The sequence below is a fragment of the Amaranthus tricolor genome, chromosome 3, assembly GCF_026212465.1.
Source record: "Amaranthus tricolor cultivar Red isolate AtriRed21 chromosome 3, ASM2621246v1, whole genome shotgun sequence".
Classification (NCBI taxonomy): domain Eukaryota; kingdom Viridiplantae; phylum Streptophyta; class Magnoliopsida; order Caryophyllales; family Amaranthaceae; genus Amaranthus; species Amaranthus tricolor.
The window spans coordinates 20,001,120-20,019,660 of NC_080049.1; the positions used below are offsets into that span (position 1 = coordinate 20,001,120).

General features: G+C 35.0%; 1 protein-coding gene across 1 annotated transcript; it reads right to left on the reverse strand.

Annotated features, from left to right (window-relative positions):
- Window positions 1-5,357: 5,357 nt before the first annotated feature.
- LOC130807898 (thioredoxin reductase NTRB-like) lies at window positions 5,358-15,072 on the reverse strand. The gene is made up of 2 exons (XM_057673292.1): window positions 13,821-15,072; window positions 5,358-6,326 (listed from the first exon to the last, which is right to left on the reverse strand). The coding sequence occupies exons 1-2, from the start codon at window positions 14,914-14,916 to the stop codon at window positions 6,256-6,258; spliced, it is 1,167 nt and encodes a 388-aa protein (XP_057529275.1). The 5' UTR covers window positions 14,917-15,072; the 3' UTR covers window positions 5,358-6,255.
- Window positions 15,073-18,541: the final 3,469 nt, after the last annotated feature.

The window sequence follows — 18,541 nt, forward strand, 5'->3', positions numbered from 1 at the left end:
CAACCTATTCACGATTTTCCTACAATAATCCCAACTATTAATTAACCATGAATAATCCCAACTATTAATTAACCATGAATAATCCCAACTATTGACTCACTTAACCTGTGCTGTTGTTGCTCTTGTTTTTATCGGTGCAGCAGGTAATTTTCTGCCCGTTAGTCCTCTTCCACCTTCTTCATTCCCTTTATATTTTGAAGACCTCCATTGATGGAGAAGCAGCAACAGCTTCTTAATCTTTCATTTTTTTAACTTTGCTTTTCCATCAAACTAATCCCTAATTTCTTTCATGAAAAGCATCACTTATTCCAATTGTTCTTCAAGTAGGAGTTCAATTCCAAGGGAAACCCCAAGATGTAATCATGGTGTGAATGCCAAACTACAAACTGCTAGAAATGGGTCGCGAATTGGACATCGTTTTTATGGTTGTGGTCTATGGCCTGTAAGTTAATATGAACTTCAAATTTTGATTTAATTTGTAAAATTGATTTAAATTAGGTCTAATCATTTCACTTTGTTGTTTGTAGGATTTAAATTGCAAGTATTTTAAGTGGGAAGATGACATAAAGAAGGAAGATTCATATGAAGGAGCACAAGGATTAGAAGGACAAATTACTTTGTTGCTTGAAAAAAATGCCAAATTGAAGTTGAAGAATGAAAAACTAAAAGAGAGTGAAGCGTTTTTAAAGATAGGACTTGCTAAATATGTAAATGCAACAAAAGCTTTAGGATCAATGTATTGACGTTGAATTTAAATGAAATATGTTGTGCAAAACAGCCTTGTTAACATATTGCATTATAACTACCATCAAAGTAGTACAAAATAGCCTTGTTCAATACATTACATACGACTTTACCTCCTTAATATCCAACACCTTACATACTAGTTTTGTGCAAAACAACATCTTCAACACATTAACCTTACATACTAAATTTGTCCAAAAATACACACTGCATATTACATTCCCAAAAGCTCATAAGTGTTGGCATAAGTAGTTACATTACAATCAAACTACTATCAAACTACACATTCATCATTGGTTTGTTGCGGATGCCTGAGTTAAGATAATATTTTGTGTGGATTGGCTTTCTTTTCGCGGTCTACCCCTTTCTCGTTGACTTACTGTTTCGGTGGTAGTAACAGAACCATGTGTACTTCCTTTACTACGACTACCAGTCACAGAATCACCTCTACTTCCTTGACCTGTTTGAATCCTTCTACCACCTCTTCCTATTGCACCTGGATTTGCAGATAAATCATGATGGGATGGGCGCGATGGTTGTGATTGTGATGTTGTAGGATTTTCTTCATGTCTTGGTCTTCCTCTACTTCTTTTCAATGTTGGTTCTTGATTCTCAACGGATTTGCCTTTTTCAGGGCACTTTCGTTTGTTGTGCGTAGTGGATTTACAAATGCCGCAGCTCATTTGCATGCCATGTCTACTGAGCTTCCCTGGTTTCTTTGGGTCTTCATGAGGACTTTTTATTCTACTCTTTCTTAGTCTTCCAGGACCAATTTTTATATGAGGTGGATCAATAGGCGCATCAACTTTGGGCCAATAACGCTCCCCTACACAAGGAGCTATTCTTCCTCCGTAAGCCCTCACATATGCAGCTTTTGTGTAAGATTCATCCACATAGGACTCCACATCTCTATGCAAGTAACATATGGAAGCAACACCATGGCAACAAGGTATCCCTTTTAGATCCCATTTTCTACAAGTGCACGACCTTTTTTCGATATCTAGTTGCAAAACATCAATGTGGTGAGCAATTTGGAAAATAGCAGATGTTAATAGTAGTACAGTACAATTTGAAGCTTCTTCTTTCTCTTTGTCTAACAAAGCTTGTATTTTTGGACATAAAACTCCACTCCATTTAGTTGCACATTGTTCCTTCTTCGTAGCTAGTCTCTTCATTAACATAGTCCTAATGTCATCAAGCATGTCGATCAAGTGTTTTGATCTTGAGTGCATGATATAGTTGTTGAACGTTTCTGCCATGTTACTCAAAATCACATCACACTTGGAATCCACCTTCACATAAGCTCGAAAGAACAGGTGCGGATTTGCAAGCTTAAACGCCTCTACAGCAAGAGGGTTTACCTTCTCCATATCACTAATTGCCTCGCAAAAATCAGCTTCATTGTAAGCTTTTTCACACCTCAAAAATAATAACTTCATTTCTTCACCCTTGAAAGACTTGTTCCAATTGGCGTATATATGCCTCGCACAATGCCTATGTTCGGCATTTGGTAGTTCAAGCTTTACAGCCCTTAAGATACTTTGCAATGATGTTTTGAATTGATGTAATGTAAACATAATTAGTATATGCTATATGCACCAGAATATGCTATAATTAGTATATGTTGTAATGTAAACATAATGTGCAATGTTTACAGAATGTGCCTAATATGTTGTGCATCAGTATATGGAATGCAGACATAATATGCATCAATATATGCCTAATATGTTATGCAGCAGTATATGCATCAGTAGACAGAATGCAATGATGTGCAGCATCAGTTTAAGTAGACAGAATGCAATGATATGCTATATGTTAGTATATGTATCAGTATACTAACCGGATGTTCATCTGAAATGAAAGTCCATCGCGTGCCATTCACATGTGGAACACATTTTTTGAGCTCAACAAGGAACCACCGCCATGAATCATTATTTTCACCTTCAACCACAGCCCTTGCTAATGGATACATTTGCTCGTTCGGATCCCTTCCAACTGCACTAAGCAACATCCCACCCAAGAATGTTTTGATGAAACATCCATCAATGCACAAAACCCTCTTACATCCATTGATCCAACCTTCCTTAACACCTTCAAAACACACAAACAATCGTTGGAATGTAGGTAGCTTTGTCTTCTCATCGGTGACAACACAAAAATGGCTATTTGGGCTACTATGGTTCAAAGCTTGTATATAACTCATTAGTTTGCAATAATGTTGCTTCATTGAACCATGCAACTTTCTATGTGCGGCATATTTAATCTTATAAGCAAAGCCTCTAGTAATAATTATTCTATAATTTTTCCTGACGATTTCAACAATTTCTGAAGATGGAATGTGTGGTTTGCTTTTGAACAAGTCAAGTAACTCCTCAGCACACCAAGCGGCCTTAAACTGCCTATTGGAATCCATATTCCTCTGACATGTATGTGTACCATCAATTGTCTTTACAACATAAAAAGTTGTCCCCTTATCCCAACTAGCAAAAATCTTAAATGGACACCCCTTAACACATCTTACTCCAAGCCTTTGCAATCTTTTTTTGTCACTCGCACATATGGTAACATTTCTACCTTGAGCAACAACATATTTAATAACAGCTTGTCTAAATTCTAAAGCATTACCAAACACAATTCCAACACACCATTTAAACTTTCTAAAGTCAGTCTTATCATGAACTATAGCAGGTGTTTCAGTTTCATCATCACTATTTTCATAATCAGAAAGTACATCATTTAGAGGGTACTCACCGATTTGTAGATTAGATTGGACACCACCATCATCCTCTTTCACTGACAAGTCTTCAGTTAATACAAGATCGAGTGACTCATCTCCTTCACAATCTTCCTCATCTGAGAAAATATAGTCCAGATCTTCACTATCATCACCTTCTTCAAAAACTTCATCACTTTCTTCACGTACCTCATCTTCACCTCCATTACCTTCATTAATAGCCTCATTTAACTTTGCATCAGGACTAGGAAAAGTCTCAAACCAATCATTATGAAAGTTCAGCTCATCTTCAGAAAGCCCACTTTCAATGGGGATAAATCTGATTCAATTGGGATAAAGCAACTTGGCTTTCAGATTTAATTAAAGCATCTGAAATGGATGGTGGGTTAGGCTTCTTAGTTAATTTGTGGGGACCACGGGTCTTACTTTGACTACATGTCTTAATAGTGGGCTTATGTGGCTTCCTAGGTGTCAATTTCTTCCTTGAAACCAATAAACTATTGTCTCCATCCAAGTTGTCAGTTGCTTTCCCTAGTAATTTAGTGAGGTTGCCATCATCCATATCATTCAATACATATACATCTATTACCTTAGACTCAATAACAGCCTTAGCCATTTCACCCACAGAGACATCATCATTGATTTTCTTCAACCCATCCTCAAAAGCCATAGAAGTAGGATGCAAATAGTATAGGGTAAAGGGAGATTTGTAACCCACATCTTGCTCAACAATCCCTTTGAGTTCAAACCAAGAAATTTTGTATGGGTCTACACTAATTGTTTTACACATACCACCCACATACTCTACTCCAACCTTATTTTTCTTGAACACCCCATCATACCACCATTTTAGAGTAACTTCATCAAATAAACTACCCTATTAACAATTAAATTTAAAAAAAAAATCAGAATCATATAGGGTTCGATTAAAAAAAAATTGCAGAAATTTAAAGCTTTCACTTACCATTTGAAAGGTCGACTAGCATCAAATACCTTAGAGATGAGAGTAATCAAGTTTTCCTTCGCGAAATTGTGCTGTACTGGGTCAAAATTTCAGAAAATAGAGATGATACTTGAATGGGTTTATACAGAAGTGAGAATTCTAATGTTTCACAGGAAAGATGAATACTTGAAGGTATTAATGTGAGTAGTTGCAAGTTTTTATTTTAAATTTTTAAAAAAAGGAAAATTAATAAATTTACCTACTAAAACCGGTTGTAGGTAAAGTAACAACAGCACATATTAAGTGAGTTAATAGTTGGGATTATTCATGGTTAATCAATAGTTGAGATTATTGTAGGAAAATCGTAAATAGATTGGATTATTTTAGATAAATTTTCCATTAAAAAAACTCACATTAATAAAGTCAACACAAATATTGTAAATTAGCAAACTCTATAAAGTATATGTATGTAGTACTCCTTGAAGAGTCATAATTTTATTTGAAAATCTAAGATTAGCCCAAATTTAATATTTAGAAAATTTTTTTAAAAAAAATCCAATTTTGAATTTGACCATTTTCTCCCTTGTATTTTAAAGAAAGTTTAAAAATGAATACCCAAATAGTCAAAACTCTCATTTACAAATTTTTTTTATAATTTTACAATAAAATCTATAATCCATAATTAAAAATAAATTACTTTTCTCAAACACATCCTTAAGTATTTAAACATTATATAAGAATTAAAAAAGATGGATTTTGGTATAATTTTCAATTAAACTTCGCTATCACATTCTCATTAAAATACACCAAAAATTATGAATATTATACATATTGTGATTACAAATTATATTTGATCATCCATTCTTTCTTTTCTACATTGTTAATTTTGATTTAGTTGAATTGAAAGCAACAAAGGAATATTTTCATTACTGTTTATTGTCTAAGCAATTGTGCTTCATTTGTGATTAAACTTATTTTATGATAATAACTTAATACATTTTTTGTATTAAAATTGCAAATCTTGCTTGAATAATGACTAAATAAAGCTAGCGTGCTCCTTCCTTCTGATGTTATCTTCTTTCTTAAATTAAGAGATTATTTACACTTTTTATGTTATATTTACAATTTTTGGTTTTAGATTTAGGGATTATTCTTGTGAAAAGAGATCCTTAAGTTTTTTCCGTGTACCTGTTCGAAAAATTAATAATTAACAGATTAGTTTAATAAAAAATAAAATTATTATGGAAATAATCTACCCAATGCATTTTAATAGCTTGAGCATGTATAATAGGCAAACAATTGATCAAGTCAGACTAAAAGTGTTCAAACAGACCCAACAAGCTAATATCTAACCCCGTCTTTGACCCAATTTTAAAATGAATTTAAAATCATATACAACCAATGTGAACACAAAACCCGATTTTGAACAGACAAACACCTGACTCAAAATCGATAAGTCGGACATAAGATTTGTATTAAATGTTCTTGAGAAAAACAAATCATTTCAGTAGACAAAAAGAGATGTGCAGTTACATCTCAACAATGTAAAATCGAGAATGGTCCGTGTTTTAGTTGTCAGCAAACAAGAATTATATTATTCTTCACCAACTTAAAAACAACAATGTCAAAACGTTAATCAAAACTTAAATCACGGAGTATAACTGAAGCGAACAAATGATAAAAACAATAGTGAATTAAGGAGTCTCCAAATCGCAGAGAGCCAAAATGAAGTAAAGAAATGATGAAGAATAAGGAGTGTAACAGGTAACAGCAGCATCTATATTTTAGAAACAATTTCACTGGGAAATTTGTGGATACTGGAGTTGGACAATAGTCAATCAGTTTTACCTTGTTGACTACCAATTTCTTGCAAATAGTGTTCAGCTTCCAGGGCAGCCATGCAACCTGCATCATTGCAACTCATTCAGGAAACCTTACCAATTACCATACATAAGTAAAAATATAACACAAATATTTTAGAGTGATTCTCATAAATTAGTTCTGATGCTTTCTCTTTTCCATCCCTACCTCCAAAACCATTAACTCAATATCGTTACGTGACTCTTGCCTAAACTTCCACTTAAGTGGAAATGAGAATATCGAATGTATACAATCTTACTCTTATAACAAGAAATAAGGTTGTTTTGGATTAACATTTGATAGACAACATCATCTACACCTTTACATAAATAAATAAAAATAAATAAGGGCACGTGATGAAGGAGCTATTTACTATATAGTCTATTATTTGATCCATCAAGAATGGCTGAGAAACCAAAAGGGAAAGGTATGACTCATGAGGAATCAAGTAATCTGTCCCATATCAATTTTGAAATTTAGTCAGGCTACACAACTGATTCAGAAGAACTTAAAGGATTAATTCGTACGGGTCAATTCATAGTGTGTGTAACAAATCACAATGAAGGGATCAGGATGATGTGCTATTTGTCACTGAAGAACACACTATAAACACCATGGATTTCCTCCTCTTCAATCCATTTGTTCTAAAGTCCCTAGCAAGTGCTCGAACCATGCTGGTTCAGAACCTTCTATAAAATAAGATAGCTTAATTTACAAGAGATTATCAGTGCCAGACACAATTTAACATGGAGAAAGGATGTACTGGTTGCCAGTAATCTTGACACCATGAATTTCCTCTCACAACTGTCCAATAGCAATTGTTAACCAATTTACCACCAACAGGAAGTAAGCAACAGCCAAGATATGCTGCTTCATATGTTATTGAGTTTCGAGGCCTTCAGTCTGGCATAACACTAGCAGCATTGATAAGTTGGAGTAATGGACTTATCTAGAAAAAGGGAAAATAGTTTTTGACATATTCTGATGCTGGCCATCCATGATAGAGCATGACTGGAAATCAACAGCCAGAAGTGAATTTACCCATCATTTATCGGTATACATTTTCACCTTTCAGAGTTGCATATAGCTTGGTTTACTCGGCATCCAATGAATATAATTGACCAGCTCAGAATAATAAATACTTAATACTGGTGTTCAATCAAATCGGAACCAAAATATACAGCTTGATAACTCCAATTTCTATAATGATACCAATGAAAAGAAGACAACCGCATATCTAAACAAAGCCATTAAGAAATGTCCGGGCAGTAGTCAGAGAATGGCCTGTAAAGCCAATCCTCTTATCACTCAGCCAATGGAGAATTAAAATGCTCACAAATCAACTCCATGGGAAATATATTCAAAATTAAATGAGCAAACAGTGAACTTCTGGACCTGGTAAGTATATATCATTTTAAATTTTCATGACAGGTGAAAAATGAAGGGGGAATGGCAACCATCAATTTCTATTTTCATCCGACAAAAATGCCAAATAAAACCAGTGGCATCAGTTCACTAACAAATGGAAAGAAAACTTGCTACTTCTCAACCTTCAACTACTACTCATTATATTGAACGTGTCACAAAATACAGAGTAGCATACACTAAAATAACACCTTCCATCGAGATAAAACCTATTAATAGTGTGGTTACCAAACATCAAACTTTTCTCCCTCCAACTGCTCCTACTTCACCTCTCAGATTAAATATACAACTTACAAGTACACAAATAGATATCAAGAACTAACCATCTGTCAGGAGGATACTTCTACAACACTGAAGCCTCTCAATAAAACTGGAAAATAAAATAGTACTGTAGGCTTCAGGCATTGTTAACAGAATTTCCAATAGCATGCAAACTACCATTCATGTCATCTAAAATCAAATACGCACAACCATCCCATTCCCTAACTAAAAGTCTAACAAAAAATTTACCTTCCCTCCATCTCACAACGAATTTTGTTTCAAAAGTACCAAATGTTATAAATGATGGTAATCTTCCACCTCCAATGAAATATTTTGGAAACCTAACATACCCTTCTTTCACAATATAAACAAACACCACTTCAATCTTCACTACATTCCAATCTGTTTGCAGTTTGCAACTATTACATTTTCTTTTTCTTCAAATTTGACCCCCATGAGACAATTTTCCTACTGCTGTTCCTGAAATCAAAGGTACTCATTCCATCCTATGGGACTGTTACCCCCCTGCTGGCATATCCTATGACACATCTGGCCATGGCGGACTTATCAAAAAAAACTGCCCGTGGTAGACTAGACACATTATTATTCCTAGAAAATATAGTTTTTAACAGTTCTATGAAATGTTCAAACAAAACAAATCAACAAATAGAATTCGCAAACTATAATCCAAAAACCTAGTAAACAACCCTTGATTAAAGATTTAATTCATCAAAACTCAAGGTAGTGCCTGTGATGCTACCTTGATTTTGTACTATGCTTCAAACTCATGTTGGGAATGTTGGTAGCACATATAATTCATGTGTAGAGAGCAAGTGAATTTTTGATGAAACAAAAAGAATCCATTATAACAGCTTTAGCAATGCAGTTTAGAGAAATTGATAAAAATTATAAAATATGTCTAAAAGCATCACTTGATTATAAAATAAGTCTAGAGATTGACTTGCCGGATTTTCTTGCACAAGATGACAGAGAAAGAGAACAAAAGGGACGCATATTTTTTGCCAACTCTACAAACACTTGGTTTTATTTTTTGCTTAAAATTGATGTTAAGTGTTTTCGGTGTGAAAAATGGCTTGTCAAAAGCATTGCAAATGAAGGATCAAATATTGAGAATGTGATCTACCTCGGCGAATTTTACAATGAAGAACTACAACAGATGAGAGACAAAGGGTGGGAATCCTTCTGAAGGATGTCACAAGATATATTAACCGTAATATGGTTGATGTTGATAAAAAATCAAGGTACAAATTGCTCATATTACAATGTTGCACCACCATCCTGTCGGGTTGTTTATAAATGTTATAGAGATATTACTTCAGAAGTTGAACAATTGTTTCAATTAAACAAATTTAGAATTTTTTTGTTGTATAGCTTGTTTTAGTCCTCTTGACTCACTCATAATTTTGAGCTTGTTCGTTTGGTGAAGTTGGGTAAGTTTTATCCATAAGATTTTTCAAATAGTGATCTTATAAAACTTGAACACCAACTTAAGATTTACATTGTTGATATGCGAGATAATGACTGTTTTGGTAAATTGAAAGAATTAGATTTTCTTTCTCAAATGTTAGTAAGACAAAATATATGCAGTGTATCCATTATTTTATTTGCTTCTAAAGCTTGCTTTGGTTCTGCCTGTTGCTAGTAGAGAGAGCTTTTTCTACAATGAATACTGTGAATAAATAATTGTGTGACAAAATGGAAGACCAATAGATGAATGATTGTTCGGTTACTTTTATTGAGAAAGTTAAATTTTGTAGTATTCATAATGATCTTATTACTTGTCAGTTTCAAGATATTCTCATAGAAATAGATAATAGAATATTATTTTGAAGTTTTGAATAAAAAACAATAATTTTCTATATATATAAATATGATAATTTTCTATTATATTTTCTAATTGATTATTTTTGTATCTACTAGTAGATTGTGCTCTCACTAACTATAAGTTCTAGGTTCACCTGACATGTAATTTCCATTTTCGCCCATTACTATTGTACATATTTGTGGATGGGCTATTGAAATGGACCAAAACTTGGAAATGGATAGGCTGATAGATAAGGAATTCGCTTATTAGAAAGCACCCAATGGCTTTTCTAGCCATCATTGTTGATGTCACTATTATGACCCATGAGATTCTAACTAGTTTGCACACTTTATTTTTAATTCCTTAAATATTGAGGGTTTTCTTTACCAACCCACAAAATCCCCTTGCCTTTCACTTTCTAGGATCTTGAAGTGTTTTAACTTGCAAATACGAAGAACCCTCCCCCCCCCCCCCCCCCCCCCCCCCCCAATTGTCCACCATTTTGCATTTGAATTGCCCAATCCAACTATTTTCCCATTAATTCCAACAAACGTACTCAACTACAAATCAAGACATGTTGACATTAACGAGTCTCCATTGGTTTCAGGTGCCTTTTAGTTCAAAAAATTTTATAAAGCATCCAAAAATGGATTATTAAGAATTAGGCACAAGCACTCAAAAGTTTGAAAAACAAGCACTCAATAGGACTATCGATTTTCTCACAAAAGTTTCCTAAAATACCCTTACTTAAGCTTATTATCCCAAATACCATTTCAGTGGACATTTTTCTAGTCTGATAAGACCTTGAACAACAAATTTACATCATATTCAAAATGTTCATCCTAAAGCTAGGGACACCATTCCCATATGACCATAATTGTGCAATGCCTAAGCCTAACCATTGAAACTCCCTCATTACGTTATGCAACACTTGTTCTGTAACATGTTTGAAAGTTGTCACGAAGTTAAATCTCGTTATGTAATGATTTACAAAGTCAAAATGCCATGTCGACCATTACGTAACGTGTAATGCCATTATTTTACCATTAGAACAATATTTGATCGTTACGTTAGTTGTGCATTTATAGTAGCTATAGGCATATTAAGTTAATTAATTTTAAAAAACTATTAAGTAAATTAATTATCAACTAAAGTACCTCATTGTGCATTTATAATAGTTATAGGCATATTATTGCATAATAATGCATTTATAGTTCTAAACACTTCCTATGTGATTATTTTTTTCAAACACTCACCACATTGGTCGCGGTTTGCATTTTTACTTCATTATAGTCGTTTTTTGCAACATTGCGATCGTTTTAGCAAACGAATGAGCAACCACAATTTATTTTCATGCTATCTGAACCCAAAATTTCCACTACCAAAACTTTTTAAAACAAACTAAACAAAGAAGAAATTCAAAACCTCAACCAACATTATTAATGACTCCAAAACAAGTTACTTAAAATAGGATCAAAAGCATAATCAAACCCTTTTAATTTGAAGGAACAAGAAGGACAAAAATAGAGGAATCGACATAATTTGAAGAGTTACTCAAACTTATTGGGAGATTTCATCACTTTCCCAACATTAACATAAAATCTTTAAAGCTGTAGCAACCCAAAAATCGATAAAATGGAGAGAGAAATTCAACTGAATATAACCAAATTTGATGCGAGAATTTACGGCTGAGAAGACACCCCAAAAATTCTAAATGAATCAAGAAATTTTTGGAGTAAGGAGAATTTGGGTGAGACTTGAGAGAACTCCATGGTTATAGAGTAGAGCGTCACAGCAGAAAAAAGAAAAGAAGAAAATTGTTAACATAGGAAATCATGTGGGTGAGTGACTAGTGACTTTAGTGAGTCTGAATCTTTCATATCATTTTCCATTTCTATGCTTCAGATTATCTTCGGTCTTTCTCACTCTTTTTGTAAGTCCCCTAAGTTCCAAATTTCTATATGCCTTACTGTTCGTTGGTAATTCGTCTTTGCACATGCCTAAATCATCTTAAACGATTCTCATTCATTTTTTATTCGATATTTAAGACTCTTCCATATATCCTCGTTTTGAATACTATGTGTCAAGGTATGCCTATTCATCTATTGATACAAAAAATACAATAACCGGGATACATCCCCAATCAAACATGGTAACACCAATCATCCAGCATGCATCGTCACCACACTAAAGAGACATCCATTTCAGTTTGACAAGCATGAACATCTATACATAACATCACACATTCCACAATTTAGGAGACCAAAATATCAAGGAAAAACACCACCATCAACTTCATCTCTCCTTTTTTTTATAGAACACACATAATTGATAAAACAACATTTGTGCCCTTTAATTGCAACCTTGCACAAATACACAAAGAAAAAGCGATAACCAGCCCAAACCTCAAGACTCTTAAAGCCCAATTAGCAGTCATTACATTATCTTAACGTACACAAAGTCAAGGTCAATGACCAATACAATGACAATAATAATTGCTTGTATGTTGCAATAAATTACAACATCCAATTACATCAATGTCATTGAGTTGACACCCACCTAGGTAGAATTTAGGGGGTTAAATACTTGGATGTAAGCATACCTGGCTCTTGTTAAATCGAAGAAGTCTAGAGTTAGCTCTGGACAAGTTGCTAGAATTGCGACCCGCCGACAACCAAATATATTCCAAGCCAGAGATAAATATGCTCAAAGGCAACCAAATAATGCAACTATTTAAACTTTGCAAAACAAGGCCTCTAAGACCGGAGACAAAGCAAGTAGTGGACTACTACATAACAACAATTGTATGATTAAATATTAGGTCAATGATGTCTAAACTCAAGTCAACCATAGACCTATCCTAGGTTCATTAAACCTAGGTACACAGCTGTTTAAGTTCCCCAAGTTAAACTTTCAGCATGCATCAATGGATACTCCACACATTTCGCCCTCCACCAATCACTATTAATACAAAGATACACTCCCTTCAACCACATAAACATAACAAAATCTAGGAAGCATAGATAAGCACAAACACCCCAAGCCTCAAATAATATGCAAGTCCAAACAAAACACGCATCAACAGAGCTCCCAATTGTAAAAACAAAACACTCCAAACCTTTAAACTTCTGAACAAATAAATAGCCATTCAGAATGTCTATCGTCCCACATTGCATAACAAATCACAGTACTGAAATCAAAAAAAAAACAGTAATACATCCCCCAATCCAAGCTTGCCATCATCCAATATGCCTTTTACAATAAGAAACTGACAGTAATTTTAGTTTCACAAGCATAACCTTCAACACATGACAATGCAAATACCACATTTTAGCAAAATGCCAACATATCAGACTGCAATGCATACTCAATTTAACATCAACTATAGTTACCCTCTCAAGATGCATACACAACACAACCTTAGTTTCATATACCAACACTTTTATGCACATTCCACCATTTCTAACTTCTTTCTATTATCACCTTTCACGCACAAACATAACACATCACACATACATAATCTTCACCCACAAAATTTTCCAAAAAACTCACAAGGTAACCAACCCAAAACCTCAAAAGTCGAGAGAATCAAGGCCGATAAGAAGTCAATTAAGTATGCTCAAGCTAGCATAGAGGATGTCTAGCTATATAACAAACATAGACTTGCAAACCCATAACAAAACAAATGACTAGTCAAAAGGCTAAAAACTTCACCTTCTCCCAGTTCATTTCATTTACTACCAATTTGAGTCACTTTAGAACGGGGTGCTTCTCCATTTGTGCAAGGTACATGACAGAAAGCCTCAAATTTTAGTTTACAAACAAAAACCGTAAATTAAACAGAGCATGATACATTAGTGAGTTCTTTTGCAGTATCTGACGTATCAACATCAATTTCCCCCTCAACACATCCCACAATGACAGTGTATGCTAAATTATTTCAGCAATAAAGTAATAATAAATAAACAATTTCAGCTAAAGATCGATAAACATTGCAAAAAACAATAACACCAAAGGAAATCACTAACCAGTCCCAGCCGCCGTAACAGCCTGTCGATACTTCTTATCCTGAACATCCCCAGCAGCAAAAACTCCCTTCACACTAGTCTCCGTCGTCCCCGGCTTAGTAACCACATACCCATCACCATCTAACTCCAACTGTCCCCCCAAAAACTTTGTAGCCGGCTCATGCCCGATAGCAAAAAACAACCCATTAACCTTCAAATCCCTAACCTCCCCGCTCACAACATCCTTCACCTTCAGCCCTCCCAAAACCCTATTCTCCTTCTCCTCATCACCAAATGCTTCTTCCACAACAGAATTCCACAAAACCTCAATCTTTGGATTCTCTAATGCCCTCTTTTGCATAATCTTCGATGCCCTAAATTCCGTTCTTCTATGAATTATATAAACCTTCGACCCGAACTTCGTTAAAAAATTCGCTTCTTCCATAGCTGAATCACCTCCACCAATCACAGCCAAAGGCTTATTCCTAAAAATCGGCGCGGCTCCATCACAAACAGCGCAAGCCGATATACCTTTGTTCCAAAACCCTTTAGAATCTTCACCAGCACCCGGAAAATCCAACCTCTTCGCAACAGCACCCGTTGCAATTATCACCGAATCAGCGAGTACAGTTTTTGACTCCGACGAGAATATCTTAAACGGCGCCGTTGAGAAGTCCACAGAATCAACCGTTTCGGTCAATATTTCCGTACCGAAACGCACCGCTTGTTGACGAAACTTGTCCGTCAAGTCAAGACCCGAAATTCCTTCAGGAAAACCCGGAAAGTTCTCAACATCAGTTGTGGTTGTAAGCTGGCCACCCGGTGCGATTCCATTAGCCATCCATCCTTCAAAGAGAATGGGCTTGAGTTCAGCCCGTGACGCGTAGATTGCAGCAGTATGAGCTGCCGGTCCACTTCCAATTATGCAGAGTCTAGTTTTAATGGCTTGCTTAAGATCTTCCATGGACGGAGAGCTGGGGCTAGACGCGGCGGTAGTTACGGCTGCGGCGAGGGAAGCAGAGAGAGGAGGGAGAAAGTTGAGGGAATTCTTAAGGAGGGTTTTGAGTTTAAGACAACGAGACATTTGTTGGGTATTTGTGGAGGGTGATGAAGACATTTCTCAGATGACGGTTTGCGTTTCTTTAGGCGCGAAACGGGAATTTCATGATTGTGGGCGGGGCGGGGCGGGGCGGGGGTTCACATTGAACGGGATTGGGAAAGAAAAAGGAATGGAATTTGGAATTGGATTCTAGTGTAAGTAAAGACTAAAGATGTTTCTTTTGGGTTGGGTTTGTGGGTTACTTGGATGATACTTCATACAAAGTAGCAGATTAAGGGTTTGGGCTTTGTGGCTTTTTGTTAGATGATGAAAGGGTCTAATAGGACTGAACCAAAAAGAAAAATATAGAGTAAGTTTTTCGATATTGTAAGTAGGTATTTAGAATATTGTAATTGCTTAAGTACTTATTCAGTGGGTATTAAGTATATTGTTAGTAGGAATTAAAGATACTGTAATTAGGCATTAAAGATATGATAAGTAGGCTAAGTTCTCAGTAGGCATTAAGAATATTATATGTAGGCAACTAGGCATTTTAAGTACTTTTTTGGTGGACATTAAATATATTGTAAGTAGGCATTAAGGATACTGTAAATAGGCATTGAGTATACAGTAAGTGGACATTAAAATTTAATGGGTTGGACCTAAGAGATTTCTCTCAAAGAGACAGTCTCTCAAGAGACCGGCTAGGTTTATAATACTATACTATAAAGTGCAGGTTTCAAGGGTTAATTGAGTTGATTGTTAGGAGAGAATCTAATTGAATTTTGCTGAGTTCCATCTATTTTATTGTATTATTAATTGAATTTAATTTGTAGAATGTATGTCTATTGTTCACAAGGATACTGGTTCTCGACAAAGATTCATTGATATAGTAGACGATGCAATGCAAATTGTGGCTTATCTCAAGTGCCTAAGTTGTCATATTTCTACATTATATATATTAATGGCTTGTTTTATTTCGATTATGTGTTTTTTACGAGCCTATTTTAAGTATAAAAATATTAAGCTTGATACAAGTAAATATGATGAGAAAACTAGGAATATGAAGGCTTAACTTTAAACTTCTAAGATAAGTCTCTAAATGTTGATTTCTTGTACTGCACGTCATTTAGAAACCACTCACATAACCCTAGTGAGGTGTGAAATGAGTAAGGGCACATAGTGTTTAAGCATAGAAAGTTACGGAAAACCAAGTGTTTTAGGTTAAGATTGGAATCTAATGGTGTAGTTGAGATATGCTGAAAGAACGATAGGATAAAAAGATTTTGAACGTCATAAGTGCTTTTGTACCACAAGTAGGGGTAGTGGAATCAATTAAAAGGAATTTTTAGGAGGATCTTGATAATATGATGCAAAACATACGAATGAATAAAAAATCTATATCGAAGGTGATTTTAATGGCCACGGTATGTTGTAGTGGTAGGAAAGTGTCCACGAAGGATATTTTTTATTTTGACACATGTTTTAAGAATATAGATAGCTACTTTGTGACATTTAATACTAGAGTAAAGGAAATTCAAATCAACTACTTTTGGAGAAGGATGATATATAGAGACAGTTGCCTAAACTATATGGTTATCCCTTGAGAGTAGGGATGGTCATGGGTCCAGGACCCTGTAGGATCCGCCCTGGACCCGCCCCTTTTATAAGGGTCTGGGTCTTAATTTTTGAGACCCGTCGGATCCGGGTTCGGATCTGGATCCAAATTTTTTTTGACGGGTCCGGGTCCGGGTCCTAAGGTGAAGACCCGGACCCGGACCCGGACCCGGACCCTAAACTTTTAAATTTTAAATTTTATATTTTTGAATTATGATATTATGAATGGATAGGCGTGGGAGTGGGCCATTCTCATTCTCAATTATTTACTTTTATAAGCCTTGCGTTGCCTCCTCTTACTGAGATTACAGTGTTGGTCTTCTACTGACTGCTTTGCTCTATTTTCATATCCTTCTTGTTCAGAAATGTTCAAGATATGGTAACTTTTTCAAACAATTTTGTTGACGGGATATAATCTAATTACTTTCAGTTCTGAATTATGTAGGATGGTACCACTTGTAGCCTTGCAGAAGAGTGTTTATACATCAATTTTGAGAAAGAAGCTATCTAGACTTCTCGCATTGGCTTCTGGAACATCTAATGTTCAATCATTACAGAATGTGGTAAGTCATATTCATGACATGCTACAGCTCAGTGGAACAATTTTACGTTTTAGTAATTATTTTGTATTTGAATACGATAATAAGTTGCTTACAAAAATACAAAAAAACTCGAAAAAGGTTCAATTTTGACAAATCAAAGAGGCTTTGTATAAGACCCATTAAGGACCCTAGACCCTGTCAGACCTGTAGGGTCCGGGTCCGGGTCTGAAAATTTTGGACCCTTAGGGTCCGGATCCGGGTCTGGATCCAAAAAAAAATAGGGTCCGGGTCTGGGTCTGGCCAGACCCGCTCCAGACCCGCCCCATGACCATCCCTACTTGAGAGTGTGTATCCACCCATAACTTCTTATCTCAGATGTTCGCCTTCAAGCAAAATAAAGATAATGAGAGCGAAAGAGAAATGTAGGATAATAGTGGACATTAAAAAAAGGGCACTGATAAAGTTTCAATGAGAAAGTTGTAAAATAAGTTAATTGAGAGATAACTTCGGATGCGGAGTAAACCTGGACAAAAATGAAAACTAGCTTGCAGCGCTTGAATAACTAAGGATATTTTAGGAGATTTAGGGGGCATTAACTTGATAAAGAAGGATACAACGTGGTGAATTGAAGAATCCAATACAATTATGAAGGAAAAGCAGGAAGAGAAAAACTTACCATGTATAAGGAAATTAAAACCAAGACAAAAATAGTAGTTTGTGAGGTAAAAGTAAAGGATTTAAAAGAGATATTTAACAAACTAGATTATAAAAAGGAGACAAAGATATCTATAAGATAACAAAGAGGAATAAAGCAAAAACTAATGACATAAGTATAGTAAAGTGTCTTAAGAATAAGGATACAAACATTCTAGTTCAGGACAAAAACATCAAGGATTGGTGGAAGGAGTATTTTGATGAGCTATTTAATGGAGAACAAGGATATGTTGTAAAGGACACAACAATCATTTTGTTTAATGAAAAGAAAGAATTTTTGTAAAGAATATAAAAACCGGAGGTAACGGAGCTTTAAAGAAAGCATTTAGTTCTGTTGGTATATGTAATGAGTTACGAAGTTTTCTAGGGGAGATTGGACTTGGATAATTGATCTATTCAATAGGATTTGAAGGACAAACAAGATATCCAATGACTCGAAAATTAGTGCTCATTTACGGGAATAAGGGAGATGTCCAAATTGCTTCAACTAACAAGGAATCAAACTCATGAGCCATACTATAAAATTACGAGAAAAAAAGTGATAAAACTACGTATGTAGTGATGTACCAGCTTATTAGAGAACAATTTTGGAATAGTGCCAAAAACATATACCATGGAATCAATTTATATTATGAATCAAATGTTGGAGTACCATAGGGTTAGAAAGAGGGACTTACACATGGTTTTATTAACTTGAAAAAAGCATTAAAAAAGTTATATTAAAAGAAATATTTTGTTGGTGTAACAACCCAATTTTCCGTTGAATAGGTAAACAGGGTCGTCACGGGGATTATTTCCCAAGAAACTTAAATCATATCCCAAAACCTGGG

What these genes read in the sequence shown, in the direction of transcription:
- LOC130807898 (XM_057673292.1), bottom strand. Translation starts at nt 14,916, where the DNA reads ATGTCTTCATCACCCTCCACAAATACCCAACAAATGTCTCGTTGTCTT. An exon ending in TGTTACGGCGGCTGGGACTG is followed by an intron (nt 6,327 to 13,820) that starts GTTAGTGATTTC and finishes GCAATGATGCAG; the next exon opens with GTTGCATGGCTGCCCTGGAA.